Here is a 20,119-nt window from a genome sequence, read left to right as displayed (position 1 = left end):
AAACAACCCAAATGCCCAAAAATAGATGACTTGATCAAGAAGATGTGGAACATAGACACCATGGAATATTACTCAGCAATCAAAAAAGATAAACTCATGCAATTTGCAGCAACATGGATGGAGCTGGAAGGGATCATGCTCAGCAAAATAAGCCAGAAAGAAAAAGAAAAATACCGGATGGTCTCACTCATAGCAGGGATTTAGAAAACCTAAATATGGGACCAGGAAAAAGAATAATTATAATAAAGTAAAAATCAAAATCAACAAGCAACTATAAACCAGAGACACACTATGGGGGGTGGGAGAGGGAGTAGAATCAGAACAAGGAGGGTGGGAATTGTACAGGGACTATAACCAAGATGAAAATGCATACATTGTGCAATAATGAAAAATGATACAAAAATGTATAAAATTAAAAAAAATTAAAAAAAAGAAAATGGCCTATATCATAAGAATGGAGACAACAAATTTTGGCAAAGATGTGGGGGTAAAGAAACATTTATCCACTATTGTCAGGAATGTAATTTGGTGCAACCACTATGGAAAATGGCATGGAGACACATTTAAAAAATAAAAATGGAAATATCATATGATTCAGCAATACTACTGCTAGGTATTTACTCAAATAATATGAAAACTCTAATCTGAAAAGATTTATGCAATCTTATCTTTACAGCAACATTATCCACCATAGCCAAGTCATAAAACCAACCAAAGTGCACAATGACAGATGATTGGATAAAGAAATTAGAATATAACCTCAATGGAATACTATTCAGCTATTAACAAACATGAATTAGTGCCTTTTGGGATCAAATAAATTGAGGTAATTATGTTAAGTGATATATGTCAGAAAGTGAAAGACAGATTCCAATGGCTTCACTTATTTGTGGAATATAAATAACCAAAAAACACATACTGGTAAAGCACAGCAAAAACAATTCTTACACTCCATGGAAAATAACATGGTTACCACAGGGAATCAGGGGAGAAAGGAAAGGTGAGGGGAACCAATAGGTGATGGGTATGGGAGTTTTGGTGGAAGGTAAGAGAAGTGTGTGCACATATGAAGGTATGAAAATGTATCCCCAAAGTTATATAGATATGTAAATGACTGACAAATTAATACCAAAAAATTAATTAAATTGGGGTCATGTGTGTCATACATATTCAAGTAAACCTGCAAAAAAGTTTTAATTCTGAGTCACAACCGTGTTAACCCTTAGATAAGTAAACAGAATCATTCCAAAGCCACTTAAAAACATCTCTGTTAAAATAATATTTTTTGTCAGGTATCTATATAACTGTACAAAAGAAATGTTTTCAAAGGCAGGAAAATCTGCCTTTGTGGGTGAACACATTTAACTCCAAATTATTATAGTCTTTGGTCCCTCCCTGTGGGATTTGAATGCACTGGTATCAAGTCCCTTAATACCCACAGTTGATATTTGAAGATTTTAATGATCTGGTCATCAGTTCTTCACAGGGAGGTAATTTGGGATTCACCACTGGTCATCAGTTCTTCACAGGGAGGTAATTTGGGATTCACCACATTCAGTTATCAGTTCTAATCATTGGTACTTGGAGTGATAAGAAGAAAAATTAAAAAGGCTCATAAAACAGGTCTGGTTGTCATAATATCATTCTTGGTATTATATGGTTTCTTGTTGGTCTGAAGGCAACTAACTGTTGAAGTTTTCAGTCAAAGCTCAAGACTTTCTACCTAGATCTTGCCAAATTCCATGATTTGGTGATAGCTCCAAAATAGATAGATAGATAGATAGATAGATAGATAGATAGATAGATAGATAGATAGGTAGATAGACAGTATCTCAATATTTTGAAAAAACTAACTTCCTACTTCTTGAAAAAGTAATGTTACTTACGTCATACGTTTCTTCAGAATATTCCCTTTAAACAAGGAGACATTTGCTGATGTAAAAGGGGAGAATTGAGAGAGGTTGTCTCTTTCTATTTTCACATTAATTTTTTCTGATTATTTTCTTTTAAAAATGTCATGATCATATCCAGCAGACACCAGTACGTCAGTATGAACTCACACAGAGAAATAAACAAACCTCTCAGAATGCCTTTTGCAACAATTGGCAGTGAAGTCAATCCCCTCAGCCACTTCATATCCTCCCAGCTGATAGATGGGTCTATTGCTTTAGCCACATAAGTAGCAAGTCCACTGTTGTCTCCAAAATTTTCTTTAGGAGAAAATGATAAATCATTGGTTTCAAAATTTTTCATTCTGAAATAAAGAGATAGGAAAAATAAGAAACTTCCCAAAACTAGAGATACCTTTACGAAGAATTATTCAATGAAAAAAAAGTTATTCTTCAAATTGTAGTCCACTCCTCAACCACCTATTGGTTGGTCACATGCATATTTTCCATGTTTTGATGGAGGATTCCAGGCTGAATGTGACAATCTAGAGGGCTTAATTGATTACTGAATGTTTCTCTTACATCTTAGGCTGTGTTTCTATAAATAAATCCATTTCAAGGAAGAGTGTATGGCCAAATTCAAATATCTGTACCTTTTTAAAACCACTTATAAAGACAGAAATAAACCATACTATTTTCAGCCAGCAATGCATATTAAACATAAAGATGAACATTTACATGGTATATTGAAATTTACGATCACACACACACAAAAAAAAAAACTTTAGAAAATACTCTATGACTCCTATTTTAAATAGTAAAAAACAAACCAGAACTGCAGAACAAGATGTCCCTGAGCATAAAACTAGCTAAGGCAGAATTTGGGCTCCAAATTGGGCCTCTTAACTCCTAATTATACTCTCAGTCCTCAGACCTCAGATGGATTCCGGCAATTCTCTTTAGGAAACTTTCCAGCGTCCTCGTGATAGATTCTAGAGGAACTGGAACTACAGTAACATGTGCTAATACCTTCTGTCTGTTGCCACTGTGGACTTTTCCCTGCTCTACTGTTACGGTTTGGAGGCCGAGAGTAAAAGGAAGAAGTGGGAAGTGTTACCCATCAGAAGAGATACCAACTCTTCCTTTTTCTTCCTCTATTTAATTGTTCTCCAAATGCTCCTTGCCCGCTGACTCAAAACTCCCAATCTTCCAGATTACTGTGATGAGGATATGAGTTTTCTACTTATCAAGACCTTCATTCTATTGCCTGAGGTATGATGGTTAATTTTATGTGTCAACTTAACTGGGCTAAAAGATGACTAGACACCTAGTAAAACATTTCTTGGTGTGTTCATGAGGATGTTTTTGATTGAAATTAGCATTTGACTTGGTAAACTGAGTGAAAACAATCACCCTTAACAATGTGGCTAGGCACATCCATTCTATTAAGGACCTAAACAGAACAAAAAGGTGGTGGAAGGTTAAGTTTGCTCTCTCTTCTTGAGCTGGGAATTCCATCATCTCCTCATCTTGGGTATTGCAGTAGTTGATGATGAAGCCTTAATATTTGGACCAGCACTGTTAGTCCCTTGGTTCTCATGCCTTTAGGCTCAGACTTGGATTAAAAACATAGGCTCCCCTGTTTCCTTGGCTGTTTGGACCAGACTGAAACTACAGCACTGGATTTCCTGGCTTCCAACTTCTAGACAACTGATTATGGAACTTCTCAGCCTCCATTTTTGCAGGAGCCAACGTCACATACTTACATCTGTATATATCTATCATCTATCAATCTATGACATGTTAGTTCTATTTCTCTGAAGAATCAAATACATATGACTTTTTCTTGCTCCTAGAGCCTGACTCACCACACAGATAGCAGTCTTGAAGTTTTAGGTATGCTGGTACATAAATACCTGTTTCCTCACCTGCAGGCAGACTAACTCTGGACTAACTCTGAGAAATATTTTAGTTATCTTCTAGAGTTTCCCATCAGGATTAAGCTCCAGTTGCACCTGTCTTGATAAGATGTCCATTGTGTTATTCCACTTGTAAACTTCACTTCCCTGAGAGGCTGTCTTTGAATGATGACATTGCCCTGGATTCACCTTGCTCTTCTGTTCATTATAAATTACCCTGCTAGCCAATCTCCTCTTTGGGAAAAAGTACAGCTGCATAATGATTTCTGCCTTAGTCATAGTTCTTTCTTCCTTTCCACTAGCTCTGACTGTGAACACAGGAAGGATTTTGGAGCTATGACTATGACAATTTTTTATATAAGCCTAGAAGTACATAGACACACTATTTTTAAAAGTCGTAAGACTTCCTGGAACACAAAGCTAGGTTTAATGCTTTTTACATTTTAGTGTACTTTCAGATAAAGTAGCTGGTCATGTAGCCTTGGGTGGCAGATATTATCATAAAGACATGAATCCCACATAACTATTCAAGTCACTGACAAAGTTTTCTCAGTAAGGATTGAACAGCTGGTCTTGTAGTCTCAGGGACTCGGGAAGGCCAACTCCATAACTACTGACATATTTGGTAAACTTTGGTAGGGATTTTAACTGAAACACTCTGGCACCTCTTTTTATAAAACTACTTGTGGTGATACATTTTATCACCATCTTTGGTCTTCTATCGTCCTTTGAAATTGAATTAAGCTAACTTTCTTTCACTAAAAATCTCCTCATTACGGGGACCTATTCCATTACTTAGAAATGATGTTAAGTGACATTAAATTCCAAACTTTTAAATAATATTGTTCATAAGAAAAAGGCTCAGTCTGTCTCTGCAAAACCAAAACCAAAGGAATTAAAAGAGAGAAAAACATGTACATGTGTATATACACTGTATAGCACCCCACCCCCATCCCAAACAAGCTACAGTGTTTCAGCAGGGGCGGGGTGAAAGGGTGAAATGGATAGGAAAAAACAGAAACATGGATAAAATTATATAAATAACTGTTGTTATTCTTGGACGGTGAAATGCAGATCAACACTTGAATGAATGTTGCCTCACAGAAATTTCAGTGCACAATGAAGCCTTGTTATTACTCTAAAACGTTGTTCAAAGCCAGAAGCCAAGAAAAAGTTTTCAGATATCTTGACAGAGACCCACGATGGAGTGTTTTACCAATGACTCTGAAGGAAACCTCCATGAAAGCTATTTTTATTCGAATTATGACATATACACAAAAAAATACTTAAAGCGGCTTCTGATAACCAAAGTATTCCATTTCGTAAGGAAGGAAAAGGGCAACATCAAAATAATAACATAATTACTTAGAACTTGTTTCTCTGAATCCCAATCTTCTTAATGACCCAAAGGCAAGGGATAGAATTTCTTGTTTGTAAGGGACTCATTGTGCCTGAATGTCCCGCAAATATACTTCTTAATATAATATAGAAATTATTTTAACTTTCAGTAAGTTGGCATCATAAAAATAGTAACAATTACTAAAGAAAGTTAAACATTATTAAATAACCAAGAGTACATTGATAATAATGAATATTGTTCAGAACTATGTATTACTTATTATATTAGTAAAAGTCACATTATTTATATATGTATATATATATATCCAACAGTATGGCCCATATATTCAGCCTAATATGAGAGAGAGAGAGAGACAGAAATTGAGAGATAGATTCATAATATATAAGGAATTAGTGCATGGGCCACATTAAAATCTGTGGTTAGGAAACTACTGAGACTGAAAACATAGTCCTGATAATTTCTTCCTCAATATGGCTGGACAATTAGGAGAAAAGTCCAGGGAATGGATTTTAGTTTGAGCTCAAAAACCCTCATTCAAATTCTTACCAGTCCTGTTTATTGGGGAAGACTTATTTGATCATTTTTATTGATTAATTCAACATTACTTATCACTCACCTACTAAATGTTAGTATTTCTGATGTTTAGGATATACCAGTAAATAAAACAGTCAAAAATCCCTGGCAACATGGAGTTAATATTCTAGCAAAAGAGATAAAAAATGAGAAAATAAACAATAAGTAATTTATGGAGCATGTCAGAATTTAAATGCCGTACAAAATACGGGGGTCAGGAGGAAGAGAGCAGCGCATTGATGATGCGAACTGGCAGAGACTCAACTAGAAATTTTAAATATGATCATCAAAATTGACTTCAATTAGCAGAGTACAGTAATTATATTTGTTTCCTGTTGCTACTATAACAAATGATCATAAACACAGAGGCTTAAAAAATGACACAGATTTATTATATTACAGTTCTGAAGGAAGGGAACCCAAAAGGGGTCTCACTGGCCTTAATTCAGTGTGCCAATTAAGGCAGTTTTCCTTCTGGAGGCTTTAGGGGTGAATTCATTTCTTTCTCCTTTCCAGCTTCTAAAGACCAACTATTTTCCCTGACTCCAAATTCTGCTTCTATCATCATATCTCTTTTTCTTAGTCTCACACTCTGCCTCCATCTTAAAAGGAAGTTTTTAGGGGCCTCCCCTGGTGGCACTGCTGCCCGCAGCCTCTGCAGTGCCAGTTCATTACCCAGGCGCCAGCGAGGGCCCCACAAAAAAAAAAAAAAAAAAAAGGAAGTTTTTTTTAGTTACATTAAATCTACTGAGATAATCCAGAATAACCATCTATCTCAAGGTCCTTAACTTAATCATACCTGCAAGGTCTATTTTGCCATGTAAAGTAGCATATTCATAGGTTCCAGGGAGGTGATTGATTATTTTAATGTAGTCATGTTATAAATGTTTTCCCAAGCAAAGAATGAGGCTGTTGGGCCATGTACCAAGTCCTCCTTCACAAACCTTTCTCTCACCAGCCTGCCATGATTCCTACACATACACGTCTCTATTCTGATCTCAACTGTATTTTATGTTGAGTTCACAAAATAAAAATGTATAGATCTATTCCTGATGTCAAAACTTAAAGGAAGTAAGGAAGTTAGTCCTGCATTGATTTGGGAAGAGAATGTTAAGGCTGAGGTAGCGGTCAGTGGTTGGGACTCCAAAGTACAGACTGCCTGTACCTTGAACAGCAGGGAAGCTGTTATAGCTGGGCAGAGAGAAAAATGAGGGTGCTAGAGGGTCAGAGAAGTAATGAGGGACTGGGACTGATTAGCATAAAGCCTTGCCAGTCATTTTTATCATAAGAGACCTGGGAAGCCAATGACAGTCTGATCCATTATTGTATGATTTATCTAGTTGTTGCCATTAATAAATTATTTCAGGACTTAATAACAAAGCATTGAGCATATTACTTAATGGGTAGGTGTCATGATTTAGTTTGATCTCAGTCAATGATAGGAAATATCTTTTGTCCCTTTTTGATTGCCCTGGCTCTATATTGAAAAGTCAAATTTTTATGCTGGGTATATTAACCATCTTCATGGGCTTTGGAGGGAGAAAGAGGTTCTGGCCACAAAGCCTCAGGATCAGTCTGAAGAACTGGCTTCATTCTTTGCTTCTTCCAAGAACAGATGAGAATTCTCCTTATTTCCCTCAGTTTCAGGAACCTCTATGTCATTCATAATGTACACATATGTGTGTTTTACATATAATCAAGCAGAGACTACCAAACTCCTGAACTCTTGCTGTTCCCAGATGCCAGAGTCAGAACCCTCCCCCCCAACTCAGGCAGAGGAAGTAGCAAGGGCTGGAAGGAGTCGCTGCTTTATACTCATTCTCCTCTGGATTTCCTGCCTCCCTCGCCTGCCAAACCTCACTTCTGAAAAGCCAGGCTTCACCTTCTATGAGTCAGGTCAGTTGCGGAAAGAAACCTGATTTCATATCAGGCTGTAACAGATGAGCTTTTGGGTTGTATGTGGGCTCAAGCGGAAGCCTGTACCTCCCATTAGTGCACTCTGCCTTCGACTGCTGAACGCAGGCCACTGGGGAGGTGAGCAGAAGACACGATCCCTCCCCCCTGCAAAGTCCACTGGGACACACAAGGTCAATGTGCACTCTGGGGGGCCGGGTGCACCAGGCTGTGAGGTGTTTCCTGTGTTCCCCATAACCTGGATGTGTTGCTCATTATTTGATCATCTTCAGGCAGGAGATGTGACAAGTTGGGAGCCATGGTCACTCCTGTGCACATCGAAAGCTGAAAAGGCCTTTGTCTCATGGTCCTTTACGTCATCTGGGTAGGAGCCCAGGAGCAAAGGCAACGGGAAAAGCAAATCAACCTTCCCACTCCTAACTGAGTGAGCTGGGCACGGAAGGAACAAGGGATACCAATGAGAAATAACCACTGTGGCATCACCCTCATCCAAATAGACAGCACTGTGAAAGATATTTTGTTATCTGGGGCAAGAAAATACCTCTTAAGCTGCAGAAGACAAATTAACATGCAAAAAAAAAAACCAGCCTATGGTATTTTTTATTACTATTGTTGGTACTAGTAATAGTGGTAGCAGCTGTACTATTAGCAAGTAGAAGAGGAAAAAGAATAGCAAGTTCTTTTTCAAGTAGCGAAAGAAGAATAATGAGTAATGTTTTCTAACAGAAGTGGGAAAATTGGAAAACTACTTCAGAGAGTCTACAAAATAAGATAATCCAACTAAACAGTGTGAATAGAGATTTCATATTGGGGAAATTTGAAGGCATCTATTTTCTGATGAATTTGTTAAGAAGTAGAAATATATCAGGGACTTCTGGTTTTGGTTTTATTCTCTTAGAAAGACAGGTTGCTTGGGTGACCATCTAGAACACATGGAATAGGTTTATTGGAACACATTCCTGGGAGATAAATTTCTCTTTTTGTCATTGGGCCATTGAAGGTACCACATATAGAAATAATATTCCAAGCCTGCCTGGAAGTATCACAGAGATTACTTCACACGGTTAATTTACATATGGTTCAACAGCAAGATCTTATGCACAATAGTTTCTACTGAAATAGATACAAACACAGCAAAGCTATATGACAATTATGTGATGCTTATACTACAACACTGTCTATGGATTTATGTGGCTATTATACATATGGGATTTCTGGCTTCCAATTTTCTTGTCCTTATATAGAATGCTGATTTTATTTTAATCTTTTAGATTTTAGATCTTTTAGAAGGGGTTATTCTATATATGCAGAATAAGCAACATGTGAAATGAACTAAAGGATCCAAGGAAGGGCCCCTCATCACTTCACATATTCTGATGGATGCTTTAATATCCCATCACCAAATCCCATCCAATCATCAATCATACATGGCTATGAAGAACCTAAAACAGATTTTGGTGGAAACTGGATAAAGAAAAACCACAGGGGAAAAAAGTTTTACAGTTCATGAAGGTTGGAGTCCTTCTCAGTAATCTCCACTGGATTCCCAACTGAATGCAGACTACTGCATTCTAACCCTAATATGTTACAAAGAAAAGAATATTAATTCCCTGCTAGTGAACAGGACAAATGACTTGATAAAGTCATCTTGGTTCCGTTTTAGATTATTAGATATATATTGGTTTTGATAATGTAAGTGAATGAATGAATGAACGAGCAAGTGAACAAGTGAATGAATGAATGCATTTTGATTCATGGATGAACCACAAGGAAAGAGGAATATTGCCAAAAGGAGAGAGATCAAACACATGACTTCTTTTGTCTCTACTCTTATAGCTTTCTTCAATCTTCCTAGCTATAGTTGTTCTAAATACTAAAAAATGAAATGGAAAAGGTAGTTCTCTGCATTCAGCAAAGAACAAGTGCAGGGATCATAATAAAACTGTTACCTGGCTATATTAAGTATCTTTCACCTATTTGGCAATTCATATTTCCCAATGCTCTTATTTCATTCTTGTACATATATGTATTTGAACTTTACAAACACATGGGCAACTTCTATCTGTTTTATAGTTCAAGTAGATAACATCCACAAAAGGGGTGTGATTTGCTAGAGATTTTATGTATATTTGACAATGATACGATCTCCTGAACCTACCATTACCAGACAAGATCTTTTAACCATACTTTGGGACCAGGATTTTGTGAAGATCTATTAAGTAATTTCCCCAGGATACCTATTTGGAAACTAGAAAACCCAGCGTCCCAATGACAAGAACTAGAGGAAACCAACTTAGGAGGCCAGGTGATCAGAGACCCATTTTACCTGAGTTGGGGTGGCAGCTTGAACCGGTTACGCACATCATCGAATCGGTTGCCCAAGTAAGGGGTGTCCACAGTCACAAATATGGCCTTGTAGCCCATCCGCTCTGCCCGCCGCACCAGCTGCTTGGTGACCTCACGGTCTTTGTAGATATACAGTTGCAGCCAGCGAAGTGCCTCGGGACCAGCATCTGCCACTTCTTCAATTGAGGAGGTGGCCCAGGAACTCAGCATCATGCCAGTTCCTAGTGACCTGCAGGCTGAGGAAGAAAGGAGAAAATCAAGGTGCCAGAAGAACCCAGCAACTTCCCTACTGTGAAGTCTTCAGATTGTGGTTTAAGGGGCAAAAGGCAATTTAGCAATAAGAAGTCATTATTTAAAAAGTTAGAAATGGACATTCCTTTCCACACTGTGAATTGATCTTGAAGACAAAAATTAGTCAAAGAGCCAAAGATGTGGTATATGTAAGGATGGGAAAATGGGAACAATCTGAATTTCCAGCCTCGGGTGATTGGATAATTTGTAGTTCATATGAAATGTATAGACCCATTAAAAGCAGTATTTTTGTGATGATTAATTTTATATATCAAGTTGACCAGGTCATATTTGTTCAAACATGTCTAGATACTGTTGTGAAGGTATTTGGGAGGAGATTAAAATTTAAATTTAGGCAGACTTTGAGTAAGGCAGATTATTCTCTATAATGATGTTGGGCCCGATTCCATACCCTGAAGAAAGACTGACCTTCACTGAGGAAGAGGAAATTCTGTATGTGCATTTATGTTGTCTTTTAAAATTTTACAAAATACATGATAGACATCCCAATCAGATGGCAAGATACCAAAAAATGAGCAAATAAATAAAAAATTAGGTAGTCATCTAATGGTCTTAGAGAAAGTGAAAGAATGTGGGTGATAGACTTTCCTCCAAAATAGTAATATTGGGGTTAAATTTAGTGAAGGAGAACATACATTTGCAACCCATAAACTAAAGACACCAAAATAATAAGTATGCAAAATTCAGTCTATGACCTCAGGTTGTTATACTTATCAGAGTACCAGTCATATATCAAATGCAGGTAAAAGTGGTAGCTCAAGTAATAGTCATTAGGGGGTGATAAGAATCAAGTGATGTGTCATTTGTAAAGATGCACTGAAAGGAAGTATTTTATGCTTCCATGCTTCTCAAACTTTTGTGGATAGCTATGTCCCCTGGAGTGTCTGTGAAAACACAACCTCAAATTTTGAGTTTCTCATTCAGGGGCCCAAGATTTGCCTTTCTCACCCAGGTGATGTTGATACTGCCCATTCCAGACCACACTGTGATATTGAAATATCATGCCATAGTAAAACTCCACCTTCACATGTTAGGAAAATGGATTTTGTTTTTGAAAAATTTTACCTTTCATTTGCTTTTGAAGGTATTGTTTGTCCCTGTTCTTCAGGCCACGGGCAGATAAAAAGATCTGAACTAGAGATTATCTTGTCTATCAGGCACTAATTTGCTCCCTCCAAATGTTCTTTTGAGAATTTGTCTCAAAGGGACTTGCAAAATACTGTCCAACAAACCACATTTTATTAAGTAATAATACATATGAACATCTGGACCACTGTCTGATTTTCATTAGGATTTGCAAATATGGAAAATAGCTTCAGGTCATCCACTGCTGTTTGGAAGGAACACCAGGGGATATTAATTGTTGTGTCTGAATCCCCTAACCATCATTTTGCCACAAAGAAAATATGTCCAGAAGAGGATGTGACCTAAGTTCACACAGAGATGGGCAGCAGAATGGGATGAGAATCTAGCAAGTCTGAACACTCCTCCATGGCAATAATCTTTCTAGAATTCCCCGATGCCCCAAAACTCCCCTGGTACCACATATAGACAAATAAACTTCCCCAATAGAACCCCACGACCCTTCGGGGCCATGACACCCAAGGGAGTTTTCTCTGACTGAGAGACTCTGCAATACTAACAGCTCTGGGAAGGTAAGGAAACTTGGAAACCAATGAATAAGAACTGTCACACACTGTAGGTGAAGAATAGGGCCACACAAAGGGATTAAGCTAGCTGGAGCACTCAGGTGATAAGACATCTTGTTGTTGTTTACACAAGGCATCATGTGGGGGAGTAGCAGTTCTGCCAATAAAGGTCAAAACCAAAAAGATTTTGAATTTGTAAGAAATATTTATAGACATTCCACAGAGCCTGCTCAAATGCTACCTACCAATGCATCCATAATGTCTACTTCACCTAAACCATCAAACTTGCCAGAAATATCAACCTTCACAAACAGTTGGCCCAAATCACTTGGGTATGCATGTCCAGAAGGAAGCAAGGTCAGTCCATGCTGTCTGTTTCCTGAGTCTACTGACTCCAATACTAAAGGCACCTGATATTATCGGTGCTTGATGCTTCTTTTCCAATGATTAAATCACACAAGGCTGACATTTTAAATCATACCCCCCCCCAATTCTAAGTTTTCAGTTGTAGGCAATAAAGAAATACTTGGTGATTTAATGAATTATCTCCAGGAGATTCTCCTGGATACAGGGGGGATATAAGACTCTGTGCTGCTATATTATGATTTGAGGTTAATATATTACTCCCAGGAAAGAAAAGAAGCAAAACTGAAGGCTGTACGTTCCTTGAAACATTTACTGATCACTGTAATTCCCATTCACTTGTGATAATTTACTGTGATAAAGGAAGATTACTGATGAATTACACACATTGTTTTCAACAGCTTTATTTTAGTGTAAGATAAAGGAGTCTGGGGTTTTTCAAGCACCATTCAGGGAAACAAACAAAACTTGGTTTCACAAAGAGGATCTGAGATTAATTCTCATACCAATATGAGAATTCTGCTTTTTGTTAAAATGTTGGAGCACTTCCATTCCAAATGTTGAATAACCATGGTTCTTAAGCAAATATCACTCACCGAGTCCCTTCAATGTGTCATCACTCCCTTCTCTCCCCAGGAACTCCTAGATCCTCCATAGCGCAACAATTTAAGGGTTAATGCCTAACAGAGTTGGGGCATTCAGATCACTATTAGGACCCTAGAGATCAGTATTTGAGCATCTGGTCTGACTGGACAAAGTCCTTTGCCTTCCGGGATGTTAATATTTCAAAAACCACATATGCCTGAGAGATAAAGATATATCCCTCCAGCTCACATTGCTCTTTGCAGGACAAAAATGACACAATTTTTAATTTTATCAATGACCTAACAGAGACTTTGTTAAGAGACTTTATTCAGAGTTATCTTAGTCTGGAACTTGAAAGCACGGACGTTTTTGAAGTTCCTTTTTTCTCCCTATTCAAATTCCATAATGAAAAACTGACCTACTATTCTCAAAAGCAGGAATTGTCAGATTTCATTTAACAAAAGAAGGGATCAACTTGCATGAAGCCCTATTTCCAACTTTAGCACACTCAGGGAAGATTCCTATGTGTGTAGCATTTTTGCAACTCCTGGCAAAATGGAGATCACTTCTGAGGTGATATTAACTTTGAAGCTAAGGTCTGACTCCTGCCTTGAGGAGGGTCCCTAACGCTGATCCAAGTCTAAAATTCATGACTTTGGGAATATTCAGTATATTCTATAGATAAAACCATCAAATAAACATCGATCCCATATGAAATCCAACCAAGACTATTTCCTTACTATAATCACTCCCTCTTTTTGCATCGTTAAGATCCATCTTCAATGATAGACATCTAAAATTATAACGTTCCAAATATATTCAGACTTTTTTTCTATTTGACATTTCTTTCTCTTTTTTATTTACAGGCAATAGTAAGGCATTGTGTTATTGCTTTAAGAAAAATGCATATCACACACATCACTAAAAGAGACACTAGTAATGTTTCAGGTACTAAGTATTGAAGACATATAAATTACCTGAGATATTCTATCTAAATCTTAGAAAGACAACAGAGTATAATCAGAGTCAGAAGACCCAGGCAACAGTCCAGCCTTTCCATCCACAAGGGACAATTCATCTGTAAAATAGCTATTATCTCGCTGCTATCCTTCCCCCTTCACAGCACTGCAGGATTGTCCACTGAGACGATGTTTGTGAGCATTTTGTGTAAACTCTAAAGCCATATGGTTATAAATAGTCAAGTAAGATAATATCTAACACTATTTGGGAAAAGAAGTTCTAGATAATTTTTTTAAATTTTACAATCGGGCCTCCTTGGTGGCGCAGCGGTTGAGTGCAGCGCTGTGAAGCTGTCAGCAGCCTCTGCAGTGCTGGTTTGATTCCCAGCTGGCCAGGGAGAAACCCACATGGTGCGGCAGACCTCTCCTGTCTTGCCCGCTGCTCCCCTCAGCAGCGTATTTCAGTCAGTCTGCCTGTTCTGTTCCCCGCTCTGTCTCTAGTGAATCCTCTCACCTTCCCGCACATCTGGCCTGTACCCCGGTTCTTGTATAAATAAATAAATCTTTACAAAAAAATAAAATTTTACAATTTTGCCAAGGACCTGGATTTCTTAACCTCATTATTCATAATCTCCACATTCAGCTTTCCTCGGCAATGGTTAAATTCAAGATCTCCATTCTTCTTTTCCCTTGTAAATATAGTGTCAAATGCTCACCACTTTTAGGAAGAACCATCTCAAAGGAGGGAATTATCTTCAAACCCAGAAACTCTCTGCTAGGTCTTATATAAAGAGAGACTATCAAGAGAGCTTATTCCTTCACTCCCAGAGTATACATCTCTTCAGAAAGCCAGGACAAAACATCAGCAAAGAATACAAGAAGTACAACAAAAACACACTCTTCCTCATCCCTCACCTCACCCATCTCTTGACCTGATTTCCCCTACAGACTGCCATGGCAGGAACAGCACAGTAGATCTAAGTGGGCTTAGCTTAGCAGAGTTGATCTAAGGGGGCTTAGATCTAAGGGGGAATTTGCTTAGACCATGCATCAAACAATAACTTGAAGAAAAAACTGAAAGTTCTTGATTCATTTTTTGTGTGTTCCTCTACTATTTCATTTGAAATACAGTGGTAAGTAATATGGAAATAAGTGAGATTTGTTTATTATCACCCATTACCCTGAAGTGGGCTCCGGGCTAACGGAAAATGTTAGTGAATTCTGTTGAATAGAATAAAAGTTATCTTCAATCCCAACCATACTAAAGTTTCTTATTAGAGTTAAATTACATACCCCAGGGTGGGGAAATGCTGCAAAGGTCTATAATAATCTGGCATAAAATCAAGAACAGTTTTGTTTCCCAAAACCACCATTCAATAGAGAGTTAACTAACCTTTCTACACCATGAAAGCTGTAATTACTACTGACGTTTATATTAACTCATAACAGATATGACTACAATGACCTCTGAGCTTTATAGAAGTCTTCCTCTCCAAGGTACAGTGATTGAAATTGGCTATATCAGGTAAATAGCTTTGCAAAACAGCATGAACTGGTGGAATCTTCCCTATGGCTAAGAGAAACAAGTATACATCTAAATTTTGGCAAAGTTTTGCTTTACATCAAGCTTCAATAAAACAATTTATTTCTGATCCAGGCAATTGGCATGTGGAGGAGAGGAGATAAGAAACCCATTGTGGATTTAAATTTGGGGGGAATATACGCTAAACCTGCCAGTCCCATTATTTGGTTGAAAACCACATTGTACACACCTCTCTCATTTATTCATCTAGAGTCTGCATCTAAATTGCTGATCAATTCAGATAGTTGTCCCAAATCAGCAGACTCTGAGAATACCTTAGAGGGTCTTTAGATGGGAATGATAATGATGCTATATCTAACACTTTTATCCTTGAGAATTTAAACTATGCCTTTGGTCTTAAAGTACCCAGAACATTTATTGTAGGCTCTATCCAGGACTTCTCAGGTTTTGATGTGCATATAAATCACATGGGAACATTGATAAAATTCAAATTCTGAGTCAATAGTTCTCTGTTGGGGGGGAAAGATGTCCTGAACAAACTACAAATAGGTTTTATGGACCCCACCCACCCCCACACCAGACCAAAGAGATCCAAACACCAAAGACTACAAATTCCATAATGTCATCACCACCAAAGGGAGGATTGCTGGGAACTGAGGGTGGAGTTAAGCAGCCAGGTTTGGTGTATAACCAGACATGTGGGCCTTGGGGGTCCTTTGTTTTTCGCTGGCTTTTCAGCAAAATGGGTAGGGCACATTCACCAATTTCTCTTTCTCTCTCTCCCAGAGTTATTCATTTCATTTTCCCCTTTTTGTAAATAAACCCTTTATTAATTTTTTGTGTGTGTGCCTGCATTTGGTTCTCATTATAATTCCCTTTTAAAGCACACAGGTGAGAACCCACAGTCAGGCCAACCCATTTCACACTGGGGTTGCCCTGTAACATAACAGGCTCCTGAGTGATGCTAAAGCTTTTGTTTGGTGAACTACACATTGAGACATTGAGAAAAATAAGATAAGTATTTTCTTTTATGAGGATTCAACCAAATTAACTGGATATATCTGATGGTCTGAGTGAATATAGGAGCATATACAAAATGGGACGGTGGGTAATAGTTGGTGCATGGCTTGTCAATTGCTAGCCACAACCTACTGATGACTATTTCTGGAGAGGGGCACAGATACACTTTGCCACATTTCCTTATACCTTCATCTCTTAATACTTTTAAAATCAAGGAACTCAATTGCATTATAGAAACAGCCTCTGATGGATGACTTAACAATCATCAGACTTATTTTATAAACATGTTTATCTAGCATCTGCCAACTTCCTAGACTTCAGATTAGAAGCAAAAATAAATGACAAGATTTAAAAAATAGAAGATGAGAAGGAAGAGATTATTCAAATCCAGGGAGGAATAATTTATCAGTTATACTTTCCAAATATTTAATATCAGGTCAAATCATCTTACACATATAAATAAGATGCCAAATCAACAAGTATAACGGAAGTTCATCATGCTTAGCTTGACAAGGAAGGGAATTATGATACATTTGAGAATGGTATTCATCCAGTCACTATCACAGTGATATCAGAGGAAAACACAAAACATTTAGTTACAAATGAGAGTAAATGTCTAATGTTTGGAACATTCATTCATTCATATGGAGTGAATCATACATCCAGATTAGAGCAGAACAATTAAGTAATGTGTGACTTTGGGTCCAAATGGTTTCTTTGAAAATAGCTCTTCTTTATGGGAATGGTAAATTTACAAAATCACATCTTTAAAGGAAAAGGGATTATATGTTCAAAGAGCCTAAAGGTTTTTTTTTAGGTGCACTTGATTAAAAAGCTCCTGCAAAACTTAGTCACCAAAACAGCTGTGTTGAAAATTTTGTTGAGAAAAGGCATTTTGTCATCTGCACAGGAAGTCATTATGTAACAGGAAAAAAATTCTATGACAAGCTACCAAGCAGTTGTGTGGTTGTAAACTTGGGGCCTAACATACTGAAGAGTTTGCATGAATGTTCACCCCAATATCCATAGAGTGTGTCAGCCTTTCTTCGCTTGGGAACTGTCTTCATTCTGGCTTTTAAAACACACAATTAACACTATTGCAAGAACACCTAAAATTATTATAGAGATTACTCAGAAAAAAATAATGTTCTGAAGTTCATAGTCTAAGAGAAGAACAAAATTCCTACTACGATTATACTTGAAATACTTGGAAATGTTCAAACAAATCTTAATTTATGATTTAGGAAACTTAACCAATTCAAACACAGCTAAGAAAAGCCAGGAAACCAGGCTTAATCTTTCCCATGCTTTCATGATGGCCCATTGTCTGAATCTGGAGCAGTATCATTTTGAGCAATCACACTGTCACTACGCCCTGAGAACTCTCTCATTGTATGGAAATATCTATGAGGAACAAGTAATCTAAGTGACATTCTAGCCCTTTCTTCCCTGCTTCCAATTAATCTCTGGGGCAAAACTGCAACAGACTAAAATATTAGCTTTACTGTAATTATTCCCAGGTTATTATTTGATCATTTTATTGAGTTGTCAGGGCATGACATAACTGGCAGATTGCATGGAGACCACACCACAGTGAGAACGGCTTTGAGGAACAGCAAGTGTGCATGCAACCACTTCCATGTCCATCAATTTAACTATCTCAGTGTCAGGACAAACACAAGAGACTCTGCCTTCTCACTGCCACACGTCTATGTCATCAGGCACTCTAATAATTCAAAATAAGCAACTTCAGACTTCCCCCTAAACTGCCCAATAGCTTAAATTCTGGTGCAAATTCCTAAAAATCATACTATTAGATGTTGGGCTTTCATACAGTTGTAGTCTAATATTTTAATAGCTGTTTTGGATGAATGAAGCTTGTCTTATTGCCAAGAGATTTCAGTACTGAATTGACCACTTTTATGAAAATATTTCAGAGATGAAATATACATTATATATGTTATAAAGGAGGTCCACAATCTTTCAAGATATATGTACATGTGTGTGTTTATATTTATGGATGTGCATGAGTATAAAAGCAGAGAGAGTGTATATTGCCACTGCCTTTTGGTTGCTGGAAAGCGTTTTGGACCCTCTTTCCAGCAATCAAATAAAACGGAGCTGAAACAAGTTGAAAATAAAGTGAGAAAAGGTGTGAATTTTTTTTTAACCAATATAATGAGGCAAACAGTTATTCCCTTCCAAATATTTAACTGGTATTATTTGGACAAAGTTTTAATGAAGTGTCTTTTCTCCTTTATGTCCCCCTATTTTTATTTTTTCTTAGTAAAAATGGATAAAGACAAATAACTGGGTCAAACTCTCAGTGAAACAGATCTAGATGTAATCTTAGCCATTGACAAGCTCTAGACCTTGGTCAAGGGCTCCCTTCTCTGCAACTGTCAAATGAGGAAAATGATAAATAACAATTACCTCTCAGGTCTTTTGTGAGGATGAGGATTAATGATAGAGGTGTAAAGTCCAAACACCTGGCACATAAAAGGTATCCACTTCAGAAAAAGCAAAAGATTCAATTAAAGAAAATCTGGTGCTTTTTCTAGATTTAAGTAAAATTGAGAATAATGGAGATATTTTTCCTCATAGGAATGCTGAAATGTATATCTACTCAGTCACCTGGTACAACACATACCTACATAAGTCAATAAAGCTTTCAAAAATACATTGTTTGAGTTTGGAGTAAAGGAAATGACAATTTTTCTTGTTGAATGGTCTCTCACTCAATGTTAAGGTGGATCACTTCATCTTGGAAAATCCAGAAAATTCAACAGCGAAAGCTCTCACCTACACCCTAATTCAGTTCTTTGGGGTCTGTATGGCTCTTTGTGTTACTCTGCAATCTGTTTCACCTGCACCTTAATAGGTGGCCAAATCATAGTGGAGTCCCAAAACTTCACAGTGGAATGTTCTGGTCTTTTAGACTAAAAAAAAAAAAGTTTAGATTTTATGGTTTTATGGCCCATCAAATCCTGTGTGGTAGTCTCTAATTGCATTCAGGGGCAGGAATTTCTTTTTAAAATCTACTTTTTGACAGCTTAATAAGAATTTGCTAATATGCTGAGCATTCCTGGAACGTATTAGGTGGGGCTTAAAGCTTTCCTTATTCGAGGTCCCAGCACTCCCTCATGTGGCACTTCTCCACATAACAAGTCAAAAGCAAAGGATAAATGAATGTGTCTTTTATCTCTTTCTTTTCAATATCTTATGTTAAAATGGAGCAAAAAAGCTGATCAATGGAGGGCTTCCCTGGTGGTGCAAGGGGTTAAGATGCAACCTACAAAGCTCTCCACAGCCACTGCAGCACAAGTTCGATCGCCAGCCAGCCAGGGAGCAAACCACATGGCGCAACAGACCTCTCCTGTCTCACCCACTGCTTCCCTCAGCAGTGTATTTCAGTCAGACTGTTCTGTTCCCCGCTCTGCCTCTGGTGAATCCTCTCACCCTCCCATTCTTCTGGTCTGTACCCTAGTTCTTGTAGCATTCAAAAAAGATAAACACATGCAATTTGCAGCAACATGGATGGCGCTGGAAGGGATCATGCTCAGCGAAATAAGCCAAAAAGAAAAAGAAAAATACCAGATGGTCTCACTCATAGCAGGAATCTAGAAACTTAAATAAGGGACCAGGAAAATGAATAACTATAAGAAAGTGAAAATCAGAATCAACAAA

At 37.6% G+C, this 20,119-nt stretch overlaps 1 protein-coding gene across 3 annotated transcripts in view; it reads right to left on the bottom strand.

The window, feature by feature from the left end:
• The window catches only part of HAO1 (hydroxyacid oxidase 1), a 52,998-nt gene that overhangs the window by 19,476 nt on the left and 13,403 nt on the right, over positions 1–20,119 (bottom strand). For all 3 annotated transcript variants that reach the window (XM_037521082.2, XM_037521083.2, XM_037521084.2), the window contains exons 3-4: positions 9,982–10,237; positions 2,079–2,254 (exon numbers count right to left, since the gene is read on the bottom strand). In XM_037521082.2, coding sequence (XP_037376979.1) covers positions 2,079–2,254; positions 9,982–10,237 — 432 coding nt within the window. The remainder of the gene's footprint in view (positions 1–2,078; positions 2,255–9,981; positions 10,238–20,119) is intronic.

This window comes from Talpa occidentalis, unplaced genomic scaffold (genome assembly GCF_014898055.3).
Source record: "Talpa occidentalis isolate TD23 unplaced genomic scaffold, MPIMG_talOcc4v2.1 talOcc4.10, whole genome shotgun sequence".
Lineage (NCBI taxonomy): Eukaryota > Metazoa > Chordata > Mammalia > Eulipotyphla > Talpidae > Talpa > Talpa occidentalis.
Note: the sequence above shows the minus strand (reverse complement) of the source record. Positions and strands in the feature narration are given on the sequence as shown.